This window comes from Nomascus leucogenys, chromosome 6 (genome assembly GCF_006542625.1).
Source record: "Nomascus leucogenys isolate Asia chromosome 6, Asia_NLE_v1, whole genome shotgun sequence".
Lineage (NCBI taxonomy): Eukaryota > Metazoa > Chordata > Mammalia > Primates > Hylobatidae > Nomascus > Nomascus leucogenys.
Genome location: NC_044386.1, coordinates 87,657,861 through 87,674,990, shown reverse-complemented (window position 1 = coordinate 87,674,990; position 17,130 = coordinate 87,657,861). Strand labels below are relative to the sequence as shown.

Genomic DNA, 17,130 nt, shown 5'->3' with positions numbered 1-17,130 from the left:
AATCCTAAATCTGTCCTAACTCCAAAAGTTTACAGAAGGAAGCAGTTTTATCAGGGTAGATCTTGTCTACACAGAAACCTTGGTGACTCACCCAAGATGGGAAGAGATCCTTTTTCTCTTGTACCTAAAGGTGAGGTCACTTACCCTGCACATGATGACCTAACAGGACCAGTGCTCAGTTCTGTTTTGAAATAGGTCAAGTTCAGCTGAGCCCTGTGTGGGAGGGTCCTCTGCAGCACCGTCACCCATGCGCATCAATTATTTGTAGTCCTCTTTCTCCCTCCGCATCGTCCCCTCAAGGCCCATGGGATTACAGTCTTCGCGTCTAGTCCCCCTCTGGAGGTATAAACATCCCAGACGAGCTACCCCAGCCACCCTCCTGCCTCTTCAGCCTGTGCCCATCCCACAGGCCCTCCTGGGATTGAGGTCTAGACAATGAAGGGTATTGGCTATTTGCTAAGGTTCTTAGTGGCTGAAGCTTTAGAGGTGTAATCTTCCCTAAGGGTTTCGCATTTGAACTGGTTTTGCGTATCTGATTCAACAAGAAATGAGAGAAGCTGATGGATAATGGTGAATTGAGGGGTTGACCTGTGGAAGCTGTAAACCCCTCCTGTGCCCCCCTAGACCTAAACAATAGACTCCTCCACCTGCCAGGCTGGGCAGGCAGTCAAGATGGTCTCCTGGCCCTCTCCCCGGGAGTCCAGGACACAGCGGCTGAGGTCCTCTGCCACACTGGTCCCAGTGGTTTGCAAGTTGTCTCCCAGTGGCAGGAATCATTTCTGGTTCATTCGGGTCCTCCTAAGCCCGGCCCCACATCCTCAGGCTGTGCCCCAGTGCCCACTCCTGGGCCTCTTTCCCAGGGCCTCTGACAGGAGACAACCAACTCTCTGATGGGGAATGAGCAGTCAGTGTAGCACGCCCAGGTCCCCGCGGCCCCTTCTGCTCACCCCAGCTGCCGGATTCCAGCACCGCACATGGTGAGGGCCCCTCCTCCACAGAAAGGCAGAGGGTCTGTTTCTGGGCCTTTCCTGCCTACACCCCATTTAAGCCTCCTGGCCATTCATCCCTTCCTCAAGTCCACTTCAAGCTTGTTGAAACAAGCCTTCTAAGACTCCGAGCAATTAGTGAAAAAACATAATCCCCCTCTAAATGGTGTATGTGCCTCAGAAGGGGCTCCTGGGAACAGAGCCTCACCCCTCTACAGCCACTCTGACATGGAATCTCGGGAGTCTGGGAAGGAGGCCAGCCTCAGTGTCCTCTAGGGGGTCTCCCATCGCACCAGCCCACAGCACCACCAGCAACTACCTCCACCTGGCTCCACAGTCTTGCCTCACAAAAGCCAAAAAGAGCTAGAAGGAAGAATTGCTGGCATCTGGTATCCAAATTCCATGACTGCTGGGCAAGAGGGAAGTACTGGCTGGCAGTGTGGGCTCAGAAAAATCATTTGACCTCTCTGAGCTTGTCTCAGTAGATGTCTGAAGAATATTTGTGAAATCGAATCAAGACTTGGAACTGGAAGTGTTCATTTTGAGACTTACTAATAAATCAAGTAAGATTTTCTTAAAAGCCTTTCCTAACCCCGCTATGCACTCATCCCCTCTCTCAGTTGTTCACCTGCTCCTGGGACTGCCAAAATAACCGGTCCCTGACTCCATCAGAGCACTTCTCACACACTACCACAATGACGAACGTGACTGTGACACCTGATTCTTCGACTCCCAACCACCGGGGAGATGCTTACAGATGGATTCACGAACGAGAAGAGCTCCCGTGTACCAAGTACTCACTGGCTGCCAAAGCACCCTGCTAAGAATTAAAAATGCTGATTCTCACAACAGAACTATTTTACAGCTGAGGAATTCAAGGTTCAGAGAGAGAGAGAGAGAGAGAGAAGAACTTGCCCAGGGGTCACACAGCTAGAAGCTCTGAGCTGGAAGTGGAACTCAGAAGCCTCTGACTCCAGAGCTCCTTCCTGCTCTCACCACCAGGCCAGGGATCCTCCACCTCTGTCCTAGTGACATCTTGGGCTGGATAACTCTGCCGTAAAGGGATCATCTCATGCATTGTAGAATGGTTAGCAGCATCTCTAGTCTCGACTCACTAGACGCCAGTAGCACCCCCACCACTACCCCCAGCTGTAACAACCAAATATCTCCTAGGGCACAAACCCGCCCCGGCTGAGCAGCACTGCCTTAGACCATGCTGCCTGCACTGCCAGGGCTGTGATCCAACCCTGGCTTGGGATATGGACTGGCCGGAACACAGAGCTTTGAGAGATATGGTCACATGCCCTGGGAGCACGCAGCTCAGCTGGGAAGGCAAGAGTGCCTCAGAGGCCAGGTCAGAGGGCAGCTGAGAGCTGAGCTGGCAGGGTCTGGTGGTGGGAGCTACACACACTGCAGGTGCCAGGGCTACAATGTCCTTTGGGAAGGCACAGCGTGGCCTCAGACCTTCTGACAGCTGCCAAGCCTGCGACCTCATGTCTGCACAGAACGCCTGGAAAATCAGCTTGTGGGGAAAGTCACCTCACGCAAGGCCACCCAGGCACACCCCAGTAATATCTGGTGGGAGCCCAGGTGGCCCCAGATAGGAGAGGAGGCTATAAAACAGGAAACCCGTGCCAGGCCTGTGGAGCGGGAGACACAGCTCTTCCTGGGAATGCCCACTGTTTGTTTGCCAGCTGGGCCCACGTTCCTGACTTCCCCTATTAAGGATTTGGTCCCTTATCCTTTTTTTTCCCCACCCTTCTAGATTTTTCTAAACTCAAAATGTCTGGGCTTCCCCAGCTGGGAAGAGATTGTGACATACTGAGGTTTGCTTCAGTGGCCTTAACCTTTCTGCTCCTCACAGTGTCCCCATCCTCAGAAGACTCTCCGTGGCCACAACAAATTCACTCTCAGGAAAGGGCCTCCCTCTGCAGGCCCAAGACTGCAGCTGCTGCCAGGGTTAAAATGGGATGAGGTGGGAGACTGTAAGCGATCGCCTGGCCAAGTGTTGCCAAACCCAGAAGTCACAACGGAATTCCCCAAGCTCCCACAAGGAGAGTCAGCATGAGGGGTCTCCCCAGCTGAATCCCAGGCCCCTGGACCAAGCCAGCCCTTCTCAGTACATCACAGAGGCTCCCTGTCATCTGCAGAGCCAGAAATTCATCTTCAAAGGCCTGTCCATGAAGCACAGAAGCCTGGTCTGTAGTTATAAACTTGGACTCAGCAGGCAGAGAGAGGGAGGAAAGGAAGGAAGAAAGTCAGACCCCAAATACTGCACTCCCCCCTCAGGAGAGTTCAGGTGGAAAATGGAAAGCTGGACCCACAGCAGCCTTTGGGGAAACAGATCGGTGTTTTCTTCTCTGCCCTACTCACCTCTCTGGCCAAAGCCCCAGCCCTGCCTCTGACTTGCTGTGTGACCTCGGGCAAGTCCCTTCCCCCTCTGAACCTCAACGGCTCATTTGTCAAGTGCAGATAATGAACATCTGTCCTTCTGATTTCACGGGGCCCCTGGGCCCGAATGGGCAGCCGGATGAGAAAGAATAGAGCACACCCCACGTGCAGGAATGTTGGCGGTGACTTTGTGGACAGCAAATATGTGAGTTCCTGGCTCCCGTCCTGGCCCAGACAAACTGTCAGAGCCTCCTAGGCTGAGGCTCGAGCAGAGTAGGAGGAAGAAGGCTAATTAGAAAGTGCAGTGTGAAACGTAACCAAGCACATCGACTCTCCCAAGACCAGCTTATTTATAGCTGTAAAAACATTCTGTCTGAACAGTCAGTTCTACCTCTGAAGGGTTAGGATTTGTTAACCCTTTGATAAGATCAGCTTGACTCTGTAAAGCGGTGGGAATCTCAAGCTTACCCAGGCAGCCGGGCTCAGGGAAGGCTCCGTGGGAGACAGTGGTGACTTTACCAGCCTGTGTTTTGAAAGGCCCAAAGCTGGGATCCAGACAGTCTGCCCCCACCCCTGTAATCACCAAGGTAACCCAGAAGGCAGCCCTTCCCTGTTTCCACCACCTTCCTTGGGCCCCTCATCGTCCCTGGTCATTTTCCTTCCTCTTCCAAGTGCTGGCTGTTTGTCTGCCTGTACCCAGTAGGTATGTCGATTGCTGAAGCGGGGGATTGGGGATACAGGAGAGAGAGGGTGAGAGGACCCAGTCTTCAAGAAAGGGCCATGGGGTCAGTAACCTGGAAACTTTGCCTCAAGGAGCCAGAGTTTCCTGTCTTCCTGCCCAAGCATTGCAGCTTCCCCTTGTCCTGCAACTGGTGGGTAGAACAAGACCCTCCGGGCCCTGAGAAACAAGCAGAAGCACCAGTGCCGTGGGTGCTGGCTGTCATGGAGGTGGCCCTGGCTTATCTGTCCAGCCTCATGTCAAGGCTCTCTGCCCCTCTTACTTGGTGCTCCAGCCCCATCAAACAGCGTTCAGTTCCTTATGAACAAAGGCTCTGCGCTCTCTCCAGCCTCAGGGCCTTTGCACAGACTGTTCTGGCCCTTTTCTCCAGCTCTTCTTTCTCTCTGGCTCTACCCATCTTTCAGGTGCACGGGTAAACATGACATCCTCGAAGACTTTTCCTGACCCCCATCTCAATCTAGATTCAGCCTCACTGTGGTTTTCTCTGATTGCATTGATCACAGTTTGCAACTGCATGTTTGTTGAGTATTTTTTTTTTTGTATCTTCAAGCTCTGTTGGTGGTGGGTGGGGGGGCAGGGGGCGGGGAACAATATCCCTGGCACCAAACAAATGCCTGGCACAAAGGAGACCTCAGTGAATGTTTGCTGAAGAAACCAAGGAGTAGGATTTACATGCAGGGAAGCAACTCAGACACTGCAAAGAAATATTGAAGAAGGGCAAGTGCAGGGGGCCCTTTCCCTCCTTCAATGTGTGTCAGAAGGAGTGGACAGTGGCGAGACGGTCCCTAGAGGGTTTTGAAGCCCAAGGAGGGATAGAGGTTTGGCTCTGGATTTAGAGTTTGTTTCTAGAACACTCCTTTTTCCCTAAATTCCTGTCCTTGGGATCAGTTTGACCCATTTTGTGCTAAGGATGGAATGGGGCAAGAAAGCCTCCTTGGCTCATTCAAAAGCCAGGAGCCCCAGCCAGAAGTTAGGTTGCTAAATAATGCACCCAGGAGAAGGTGCCCGAGGTGGCTGGCGGAGGCGTCACTGGTCACAGGACCTGATGTGGCTGGCACCCAGGAGAAGGTGCCCGAGGTGGCTGGAGGAGGCGTCGCTGGTCACAGGACCTGATGTGGCTGCTGGCAACAGCAGGTGCTGATGTGCGTCCCCTCCCCAATGCCAGGATGGGGTTCTGCTGGGAGCCGTTGGTGCCTATGACTGGAATGGAGCTGTGCTAAAGGAGACGAGTGCCGGGAAGGTCATTCCTCTCCGCGAGTCTTACCTGAAAGAGTTCCCCGAGGAGCTCAAGAACCACGGTGCATACCTGGGTAAGCGCGCAGAGTGAGGGGAGGCTGGCGGGTGGTGGGCTCGGAGGGCACCCAGGGGCTGCAGAACCCCCAGCCCACATACGAGTGAGGGGCCTGCTGTGTATATTCTGGGCTGATTCAAGCACCCAACTCTGAAGCATCCCCGGGGGCACTTCCTCTCCACCCTGGTATCCACCGCGCCCAGCACCATGCCCAGCGTGTAACAGGCTCTCCATAAATAGGTAGAATAAAGGACAAGCAGTTCCCCGCTCCCTTCAATGTGTTTCATTTGGTGCTTCTAGACTCTGGGTCAGCTGTTGTTGTGCCTTTAAAGCTTTTGGGGCTTGCTAGGGTTCCAGTACACTGAGCCTGCCTCCCGAAGGCAAAACGCAAGTCGAGTGGAACCTGCATTCATTTTTATTTCTTAATGTTCATAATCAAGGCAGAAGTCGCTGCCCATGAAGCACTCTGGGAGTGGATGTCTAGAGAGAAGCGCAAATCATTGATGGTGAAGGTCCCAGCAGCGAGGCCTTAGCCTGCTGGCCACAGTCACCTTCCAGCTCTGCAGGAGCAGTCACCTGGCCATCCCCAGCCATGTCCCATTCGCCATGGCTTGTTCCTTTCTAAAGGAAGGGCCAGAGGGGAGGGCGGCAAGGGGGATGATGTTCAGGGTCCCCACTGTCTCTGGGTCTTTCAGAATTTCTGAACCAAGTCCACTATCTGTGAAGTTACTCCTCACTGAGGCCTCCTCGGATGCCACTCCTCCGTGGACTTGGGCCACCCAGAGTGGACAGCGAATCTGTCCATGCGTCCATCTCTCTGATGCTTCATCCCATCCCGACCTTTGTTCCTCAGCTCTTTCGCCAATACCCTGCCTATGACTCTGCCCACACTGTGGTTACCCTGTTTTCTATCCCCAACCATGGGACCCTCAGCTGACAAAAGGGCAAAATGCTGCAATCAGGACTGTGCTAGAAAATTCAGAAGTGTAGATCCCTAGAAGTTTCCCAACAGCACCTGGCCCTAGGGCCTGCGTTCCATTTAATTCGCAAGGTGTGAAACCTGAATTGCATAGCACCTGCGGTTGATGCTATCAGAGTGCCGTGCTAAAGTGCCGTGGTAAGCAGGACATAGCGCCTGCCCTCAAGCTGCTTCCTGGCCAGTGGGAGACACAGACATGTGCGCAGATAATTATAACACAATTGAGGTAGGAGCTCAGATAAAAGCACAAATAAAGGAGAGAAAGATTGGAGTCCTTACCTTGGCAAATGCTCAAACACTGGGAAAGATGCTGGAAGAACAAAGGCTAGCAACCCTTTAACTAGCAACTAGAATGACTCGTGTTTCATTGTGTTTCCTCCCAAGCACACAGCACTGTGCTGGAAGTGAGGAAACCAAAGAAGGGGTGCAAGGTGGAGGTGCCAGAGGCATTAAACAGCAAGGCAGATCACATCAGGGTGTCCCAGGGCCCATGAGGCTAATTCCAAGTGAGTCAGAGAAACGATGTGGTTGGCCATGGTCCAGCGAGCTGGTACACTCGGGACCCACTGTGTAGGAGCTGGAGCCTACACAAGGTCTCCACCGCAGGGGACATTTCAAATAAGCCAAGAAGGGCCAGGAAAAGGAGGGACGTGTGGGAAGTACCAGGCTATTTCAGGACCCAAGAAGTAGATGAGTGTGGCTGGAGCAGGGGGCAGAAGTGGGAACATGGAGGAGAGGGAAGGTTAGGATAGGCTTTAGCAGGAGGCCTCGAATGCCAGGTTAAGATGTTTGAGCTTTTTCATGTTGGCAACAGGGAGCTATTGAACGTATCTGAGTGAGAGCTCAGCAGGATGAATATCCCCCTGGCCCAGCAGAGCCACCCTGCTTCCCCTCCCAGAAGACCCTGATGGGGTGGAGCTTGGCTGATGGACACTCATGAGGCCCAGCTGTCATGCCTTAGCCACAGTCACTGCCTTGGGTGGGGGTCTTGGAGTGCCTTTTCTCCTCCTCCTCCTCCTTCGTCTAGGAGTCATCCAGTGAGAGCAGTGTCTGGGCTCTCTGCTGGGGCAGAGATGCCTGCTGGGAGATTCCTCCTGTGTTTCAAGGGAGACGAGCACTCCAGGGGAAGGAGACCAGGAGGCTAGCTCCCAGCCTCCACTGGGGGTGCAGTATAAATTTCAGGCCATGGCCCTACCCTTTCATCAGGCCTTCAGGGAGGCTGGCCCAGCCTCAGAATGGCCCTTCCTGCTGGCCAGAGAGTTGCCTGGATACCAAAGGTGCTGCCCACAGACAGCTGGAAGGCAGGAAGCTCTGTGAGCTTTGAATGCTGACCCACAGCTGCCCAGAGGACACTTGGACCCCAAACTGCGTCTCAGTGCCCCTCCTTCCAAGCAGGCCCAGAAACCCAAGACCAACTAAGAACGTTTTCAGTAGTGCCGCTGAGGGCTCAGCTCAGAAGAAACCTTTGCTCCACACCACAAGGCTAAGCCCACCCACCCATATATTAATGGTTGCTCTAAATACATGGCCATGTTAGCCACCCCTTGTGAGGTCTTGGTATTATGGACCTGTCAAGCCTCATTTCCCAAAGTACAGCCTCAAGAGTGAAAACTGTTGTGTCTGGAACCAGAGCGGTTCACCCCCGGGCACTGAGTCAGCTCATCTGTACACCCTGTAGCCACTCTGGAAGCAGCCAATGGGACCCAAGTGACAGTGTTACACACACAGATACACAGATGCACACGCATATATGTGCACACACACACACTCACATACGTGCATTGCAGGAGACATCTGTTCCCCAGAAACAGCCCAGGAACTGTCAACAAAGTCCAACACTCATCTAAAATCTGGGATCCAAGATTATCTGGCAGAAAGTGGGATTCTGGGATGCCATCGGCTTTCCACACCTGCTGGAGCCCACTTTCAGGAGAGTTGCCTGAAGTTGCTGCACATTTGCTTCCTGGGTACTGGGTGGGCGACTTGACATTCACAGTGATCAGGCACACCCATACCGGGAGCAGGGATTGGCAGCCTTTCCAAAAGAGCCCCTGGGGTTCCATTTCTTTCTCTTTGGCATGCTGTATGTATGGGAGTGACAAGAGCCTAGGAGCTTCCTCCTTTGAGTCTGCAAAGCTTTGGGGCTGCAAGAATCCCTGAGACCCCATGTAAATATCTGAAGCAGACCAATTCCTTCCACGTTTACAGCTAATACCCTAGTCATCAGTGAGCCACTTAACAGGCGTTTGTGGTAATAAAGAGAACACTGGTTAGTCCCCAAGAGTGAAGATTGGTCGAAACCAAGTCTTCAAACAAAGTCTCCCCAGTATTAACTGAAGTGAGGCTAGAGTCTGCCCTACTCCCCGTTGCCCTCCGCTGTGCTCATGAGCAGGTGAAGGAGGGATGTGTGCATTTCAAGTTAGTCTTTTAGCAGCCCCACCTGGCTTCCTTTATTTTCTCCGGTAGGGGCTGAGGTGTAGTGAGTCCTCCCTACCCTCCAAACCCCCTTCCTGGGCCCTGCCTCTTCCAGGCCTCCCCAGTTGCCCCTAGGAATTATGGCCCTGCATGATTGAATCTACTCAGCTGGCCCTGAACCTACCCCATCACTGGCCCATCCTCTGGCACGGCCGAGCCACGCACCAGGCCGAGCAAGGCCTGCCGAGGACACGGTGCCAAAGATCAGCCTGTTTCCTCCTGTGGCAGGGTACACAGTCACATCGGTCGTGTCCTCCAGGCAGGGGCGGGTGTATGTGGCCGGAGCTCCCCGGTTCAACCACACGGGCAAAGTCATCCTGTTCACCATGCACAACAACCGGAGCCTCACCATCCACCAGGCTCTGCGGGGCCAGCAGGTAATGGAGGGGGAGCCTGGGGCAGGGATGCAGGGAAGAGGGGGTGGATCAGACAAATGGGAGGGCAGTAAATACAGGCATGCCTGGGGCACTGGGTGCCCCAAAGGGCAGTCACGTTCCTCCAGCCACCTTCATGCTGCCAGGAGTGGCAGGAGTGCGCATCCATGCACAGAAGGCCCCATGGGTCCTCCAAGATGCCAGCTGCTTCCCTTTTCCTGGAATGGAAGCAATGCGGAATGGGAAGGCTGCCAATGCCATTGTCCCACAGGGAGATGGTTGGCAACCACACTGTGCTGCTAAGAGTCCTGTGTTGGACAGTGATGAATGCAAATTGGAAAGCTATGATAAGAGTCATTGGTAGTAAAAACAGGACTCCAATCCAAGTCACTTCCAGCGCAGAGGAAAACTGGGCTCCTGGGAAGCAAGGTGGCTTTTCCAGGGTTCTATGGCGAATTCATGACTGGGTCAAGCCAAGAACCCTCTTGGTGGGGCTGCCTGCATCATGCCACCTCCTGACCCCCAATAACCCCCAAATCAGGCCTGGGCTCCTCCTAACCGGCAGCATCCGTGCCCTCTACAGGCCAGAGCTGAGCGCTGTCCAGGCCCTTCCACGTTGTCCCCAGCTCCCTGTCGGCTCTCCTGAACCTGGGAACAGCCCTGTCTCCTGAGTCTCTGACTGCCCTTGGCCTGTCACTGTGAGAATCCGCTTCTCACCAGGTCTAACCTAAATCCCTCTCACTGCAGAGCGCCACCCTCCCGCCATTCCTCCTCCTGTCTATTGGGTGCAGGCCATCCCAGGCGGCTCAGCTCTCACCCTCCACCCTGCCTGCCCACGCTCACCCAGGGCCAGCTCTTTTGGGAATCGAGAGCTAGACCTTGAGAGCTGGAGGGAATTTGCTGATGAATTTATGACATTTTTCCTGCCCAGTTCCGCCTCCAACATCCGAAGGAGAAACCGCAGTGCTGAAGGCAGCTAAATTAAGTGAATTCCAAATCGCGGTGACCCACATAGCTGAGGCCGTATATTTACACAAATTTCTCCTGCCCCCTCCCTCACTTGCTCTCTGTCCACTTCTTAGTTACTTCGTGTAGGCACATCTCTTCCCTCTCCCACCCATGTGTATTATTTCCCTTTCCTCTCTTCTAAATTTTTTATCTTCCTCCTCAGTTAAAAGTTTTAATCCTTGAGAATAGATTTCTTCTGAAAACACGCTAAGCCAGAGATAGACGGGGTAGGCAGAGTCACGGGCCAGGGTGCCAGACAGACCCCAGTTCCAACCAGCTTGGCAGTGACCAGGTGACCGGCCTTCTGACCTTGGGCAAGCAACTCCAATTCTCTGAGTTTTGGTTCCTTCCCTTGTAAAATGAGGATGACTCTCTCTTCTAGCAGCGTGGGGCTCACATGAGCTAACCCAAGGCTATAAACCATCCCACACAGGGCTTGTCCACAAACAGGGTGCCTTCCCCTTTCCTAACTACCCAGTGATCCAATATGCATTAATTAAGTACCTTCTGTGTACCAGGCACAGTACCCTGGCCAAGAGGGAATACAGCAGGCTCAATGCCCACCCTCATGAGGCTCCCAGCAGAGGGAGCGGGGGCTGGTGGGAGGAGTGTGGAGCTGAAGGCACATGGAAAAGGGGCAGGGAGCAGAGTGGAGAAGGTCAAGGACAGCTTCTAACAGGAAGTGACACGTCAGCTGAGACTTGAGGGATGGCAGGGGATGGTCTGGGGAGGACACAGGGGCGGGGAGTGCATGCAAGAGAAAAGCTTGTGCAGAGGGAAGCCTGGAAGCCGGCCAAGGCCTGGGGCTTTTGGAGAAGAGAAATAACTCAGTTTGGCAGGACCCGGGAGCACTGCGTTGGGAGCAGGAGCTTGTGGGGACAGAGGCTGGGGAGGGAGGCTGGTCCAGCACGGTCCTGCTGGAGAGTTTATATGCTACCCCAAAAGCAAGAGGTGGAGTGGTGTTAGAGGCCACGCCAGCTGCCATGGGGGTGGGCTGAAGGGGCCAGCCTGAGGCTGGAAGGCCCTTTAGAAGGCGCCTCACCTAGGGAAGAAGTAGCGGGGAGCAGTTGGCGAATTGGCACCCACCAGGTAGGACTTGCTGGCAGGTTTACAGGTGGGAGAGGTGGAGGGTGGAGTCAGGGTTTCTGGGTTTCTGATGAGGGGGTGGATGGTGCCCTCACTGAAGTGGGGAGCACTGCACCCCAAATGGAAGGGGAGCACAGCAAGTGCTCAGACACTGAAAGAAATCATAATTCACCATCCACGATGCTAATGCCAGAATGATTTATAACATCAAAAATTAAAAACAGTGGCTCACACCTGTAATCCCAGCACTTTGAGAGGCTGAGGTGGGAGGATCACTGAAGCGAAGGAGTTCCAGACCAGCCTGGGCAACATAGTGAGACCCCATCTCTACAAATAATTTTTTAAAACAGCCAGGTGTGGTGGCAAGTGCCTGTGGTCCCACCTACTCAGGAGGCTGAGATGGGAGGATCGCTTGAACCCAGGAGTTCAAGGCTACAGTGAGCCAAGATTGTACCATTGCACTCCAGTCTGGGTGATGGAGCAAAACCTTGTCTCAAAAAAACAAACAAACAAACAAACAAAAACTAACTGTCTAGCAATAATTGATTAAATACGTTATGATACGTGCATAATTTGGAGCACTGTGGAATCACCAATGATTATGTTGTAGATGAAAATATAATGCATCATAGAAAAATGTTTGTGATGTATTGTTTTATTTAAAAATCAGTATATAAACTATATTTGCATTATTACCCCAATTTGTAAAAATAAAAGCATATATACACACATGTACAAATAGGCAACATGCCTCAGGGGAAAAAAAACTAGAAGAAAATCCACTAAAACATTCATGGTAGTTATGTTTGGATGTTGGGACTGTGAGTAACTTTTGTTTTCTTCTTCATACTTTTAAATAGTCTCCTGATTTTTTGCCATTATATCACTTTACCCACAAGATAAATGGCCACCAATAAAATTAACAGAAAGAAGAGTGGGGAGGGGATAATGACAGAAGGAAAAGAGGGAAGGGGAGAAGGGCAAACTGAAAACAGTCAAGTCCACTCTGAGGGACAGGAGAGAGAGGGAGCGTGTGAGAAGGGAGGATCCATCTGTTCACCAAAAATTCTGAGTCAAAGGATGCCCTTGGCTTCCCTCTGCCGGCAAGGCGAGGGCTCTGGGCTGTGCGAGCTGGGCAGCCAGCCCACTCCTCTCTCCCATCACGTGCCGCAGATAGGCTCTTACTTTGGGAGTGAGATCACCTCGGTGGACATCGACAGCGACGGCGTGACTGATGTCCTGCTGGTGGGCGCACCCATGTACTTCAACGAGGGCCGCGAGCGAGGCAAGGTGTACGTCTATGAGCTGAGACAGGTACAGCTGGGCAGGGGCTGGGCAGCTTCTCAGGGACCCCCAGCCTCTGCTTTGACTTGGGTAGCCACGAGGGCAATGGGTTACTAGCGAGGCCAGTGCTGGAGCCAGGCCTGGGGAGAATCAGAGCCTCCTCTGTGGCTGGGCTCATATAGCCAGAGACGGGGTTCTGGGGCAACGGAGTGGTGAGAGGATGCCGGAGCAGCCTGCAGAGGGAATTAGGAGCCTGAGGACTTTTGCCAAGCCCTCCCCAGCCTTTTTGTGCCCCTGGTTTTGCAGAACCGGTTTGTTTATAACGGAACACTAAAGGATTCACACAGTTATCAGAATGCTCGATTTGGGTCCTCCATTGCCTCAGTTCGAGACCTCAACCAGGATTCCTACGATGACGTGGTGGTGGGAGCCCCCCTGGAGGACAACCACGCAGGAGCCATCTACATCTTCCACGGTTTCCGAGGCAGCATCCTGAAGACACCTAAGCAGGTCAGGCTTCCCCGGGGAAGTGGATGGAGCAAATGGGGCTGCAGGAGTCCCAGGAGCTTCTATGCCTCATCTGGTTCAGGATTTTCTTCCGTGCCCTCTCACAGGAACGGATGCCGATCTGTCCTGGCCATGCTTCCCCAAGTGGAATTTTGAAAAAGGCATATTTTACCTTCAGGACCCTCCCATCACCCACTTTGGCACCCTCTCCCTGCTTACCTTTATGCTCCCCCAACAACAAACAACAACAAATCCCTGGCACCTGACCCTCACTCCCCCTGAGACACACAGACATGCAATTGCCTACCAGTGGAGCATCCCTTCTGGGCTCACTCTTCTCTGGAAAGGCTTCATGCTAGAAACCGTGCCCACCTCAAAACTGACCCGTCTCAGGTCCCATCCCCTGAGGATCATCCTTTTGCCCGCATGGTTTATCAGTAAAATAGCCTAAAAAATAGACCAGCGTGAGAGATGGGGATGGGTCGCCTGCCAAGTAGCATGTATTTACACTTAATGGAGAACTCTTTTAAGACATGATATTTTAATCCAAAAGAATGACTTGAATGGTAGGAATTTCAGGTGCCATGACAGGCCATGAGAGGAGATTGCTTTGTGTTGGGGAAGCTTCTCGGTGGTTTCAAACAGGCTCCCGATTGTTCCTGATTGTTCCTGCTGCTCGGGGCCGCCCGCCCCCACACTCACAGTGTGCATGCCCTCCCCCTCTCTTCCCGCTCCCTGCAGAGAATCACAGCCTCAGAGCTGGCTACCGGCCTCCAGTATTTTGGCTGCAGCATCCACGGGCAATTGGACCTCAATGAGGATGGGCTCATCGACCTGGCAGTGGGAGCCCTTGGCAACGCTGTGATTCTGTGGTTGGTTCCCCCACTGTTCCCACCTCCTGGGCTCTCCTGAAGGTCACGATGAATGCAGGGGTTTTAAAGATAGGCTTCAGGATCTTTGTCTCTTGTCTTTAACTGCCCTCAGCTAGACTCACCCTGTTCTTATCCCATCTTGCTTATACATTTCCTTTTGGTGGAATCAGCGTAAATTCAATATAAATTGAAGTCCTGTCCAAAAGCCCCCGCTCTTAGAATTTGTCCTAAAAGTTATGGCTGCTCAAGCATGTCTTCCACTTCAGCTTTTCAAGCTATAACACTAGCAAGGGGCAAGTTGAGTGTATTTTTACCTTCTGGGAGGACCTTTCCTTCTCCCCTGGCATGGAAGAATGTTTATCTAGTACAGAGATTTCTTTCCTCCAAAGCGCTGACTTCTTGCTTCCTTTCTTCAGGGCCTCATTTTCATGCTTCCTAAACACCCACTTATTTTACCATATGTTGGCTACTTTTTGAGCCAAAAAAAAAGACCTTGAGTATTTTTTCATATATGTTGATGAGATATTTTTCATCATAAATATAATAACATAAAGAACATTTATAAAACAAGGAAAAAAAATCACTCAGCCTGCCGTCACCTTAACAATGCCACTATTAATGCTGTGGTATATCTCCTCCCAGTCCTTTTTCCCCTGCTTATAATTTTATATAAATGCAATCATATTTGCCCTACAACTTTTAAAAGGCATTGAACAGAAATATAAAACTTCACAGGGAGAATAAAGGAAAGGACAGGTTCCTGTTCACAAGAATACTACAACCCAAGGGGGAAATGTCTTCCTCCAGGTTCCCTAGAAAACAGCCTGAAGCAAAAGCCTCTGTGAATGCTCTGGGAGTGGGAGCAATCCTAGAAGCAGAAGTGAAGTCGCAAGGGAGCGCAGATGCTGAGTGAGCCAGCCTGTCCTCACCACGCTTGCTGCTCTTTGCTCAGTGTCTCAGCATTTCCAGTGTGGCATAAAACAGCCCATTGCAGGGGAAGAAGGGGGAGCAGCAGATTTGTGGCTCCTTCAGATGCCTCATTTGTCATGGCCAGAGCATCTGCTGCCCAACAGTCCCGGTGGTGTCCCCAGCCCTCTAGGCAGCACCGGGAAGCCAGGGCCTGTGCGGGTGCAGCCCAGCTAGTGTACAGGAGCAGGGTCTGTCTCTTCAAAAGTCTGTGCTGCATGTGGGGGCTCTTAGGTCCTTGGTGGTGGTGGCGGCAGTGGTGGTGGCGGTGGTGGTGGTGGCAGCAACAGCAGCCTGGGCTTGCAAGGTGTGGTAAAGGTGTCCACTGTGTTGGTTCCAGCCAAAAAGACAAGGCAGATGACCAAGGCCCGGGGAGGAGGTACACAGAACCTAGCAGGTCTTTAAAGTCACACATAAGCTTCTCTACAGGAAGCAAGATACACATGTGCACACACACCCCTGAAGAGAATCGGTCTCACAGAAATGATTGGATCAAGCTGTAGCTTTTGAAGTCTACACCTATATGCTACCTAAATACTGATGAAATTGTGGGCCAGAGACCTCTGGGGTCAAGCCCCATAGTTCTCAAACATGACTGCCCATTAGGATCACCAGGGGAGCTTTTAAAATGGCATTGCCCAGGCTTTACCCACACCAATTAAAGCAGAATTCTGTGGAGGGACCTGGGCAGCGGTAATTTTTTTTAAACTCCCCAAGTGATTCCGATGGGCAGTCAAGTTTGAGAGCTTCAGATATAACCCACTGTGTTGACACAGCACTCTACACGGTCAAAGGACATTCTCACCTCCTCTGATCCTCACAACCCCCCATCACAAAGATCATGTGACCTGCCAAGGTCCAGTGAGGAACCCGTGGAGCCAAGACTCAAATCCACCCTTTCACGCTACAGCGCAGGCATGCTGTTCACCTTTATGCTAAGAAGAACAGAGTATTGGCACAGATCATCACGTTGAAGCTATGAAACCTCTAGGCCACTCTACTCCTATTTCTTTTTATATACATTCATGGTTGGGAGAGGCAATAGGTTTCCGTTCCTAATTACATTTGACTTAGGCTGGTATAAGGGTAAATTTGTATTTCCTTGGTTACCTGGATGGGGTAGTGTGGGGGGTGGATGGACACTGGCTGCATGTTGGAATCACCTAGGGTGCTTTAACGCCTCGCTCTTCAAAGTGTGGTCCATGGAAGGTTCACATCACCTGGGATCTTGTTAGAAATGCAAAATTGGTGCCAAGCTATTGGATCAAAATCTGCATTTTAACACGATCCCCAGGGGGCGTGCACACATATGAAAATTTCAGAGGCACTGCTTTAAAACCTGCTAAGGTCTGATTCCGATGTGGTTTTGCCTAGGGTGTAGCTGAGGCACCAGGATTTTTTTAAGCTCTTCAGATGACTCACATGTGCATCCAAGGTGATAATGGAGCAGAGGGAAGTCAGCATGATCCACAGCGAGCACAGCCCCTCGGGGAAAGTGCTGAGGGGCTGCATAGAGGGGCTGTGAGGTGGCTGAGCCCCTCTTTCCCCCGGGCTCACTCTTGCCAATCCTTTGACATCTGAAGCCCCCTCCATGCTCCACCTTACCCCCTCCAGTGGCTTTGCAGATCCCACTCACATCTGGTTCTTGTCTTTCCCCATGGTCACAGCAGGGAAGCCTGAGCCCCTGCCCCACCCCAGCTCACTGGCCCTTCTCCTCCAGGTCCCGTCCTGTGGTTCAGATCAAGGCCAGCCTCCACTTTGAGCCAACCAAGATCAACATCTTCCACAGAGACTGCAAGCGCAGTGGCAGGGATGCCACCTGCCTGGCCGCCTTCCTCTGCTTCACGCCCATCTTCCTGGCACCCCATTTCCAAACAACAACTGTTGGTAAAGCAGGCCCCTCCTTTCTCCCCACCCCCCGGCTCCAGTCTCCCCCTGCACCTTGCTCTATTTCAAAGCCTGGGCTTTTCCCGAAATCGGTGCTAAGTGCCAGGTCGCCCTAGAGCCACCTTGGATGACTACTGGATCCCATTTGATGCTCTCATTCCAAAGGGCAAAGAGGGGATGTCATGCCAGGGTGAGAGTGGCAGTGAGCAGGGGTGATCATGACAGGGAGGACAGGAGAAAAAGGAAACAGTCTGGGCGCAGGGTTTGGATCAGAACACAGGACTG

The 17,130-nt window shown here is 52.5% G+C and overlaps 1 protein-coding gene across 1 annotated transcript in view; it reads left to right on the top strand.

The window, feature by feature from the left end:
- Window positions 1-17,130, top strand: part of ITGA11 (integrin subunit alpha 11) — a 133,704-nt gene that overhangs the window by 89,012 nt on the left and 27,562 nt on the right. The window contains exons 11-16 of the mRNA XM_003267148.4: window positions 5,282-5,426; window positions 9,090-9,238; window positions 12,503-12,643; window positions 12,920-13,123; window positions 13,862-13,992; window positions 16,679-16,845. Coding sequence (XP_003267196.3) covers window positions 5,282-5,426; window positions 9,090-9,238; window positions 12,503-12,643; window positions 12,920-13,123; window positions 13,862-13,992; window positions 16,679-16,845 — 937 coding nt within the window. The remainder of the gene's footprint in view (window positions 1-5,281; window positions 5,427-9,089; window positions 9,239-12,502; window positions 12,644-12,919; window positions 13,124-13,861; window positions 13,993-16,678; window positions 16,846-17,130) is intronic.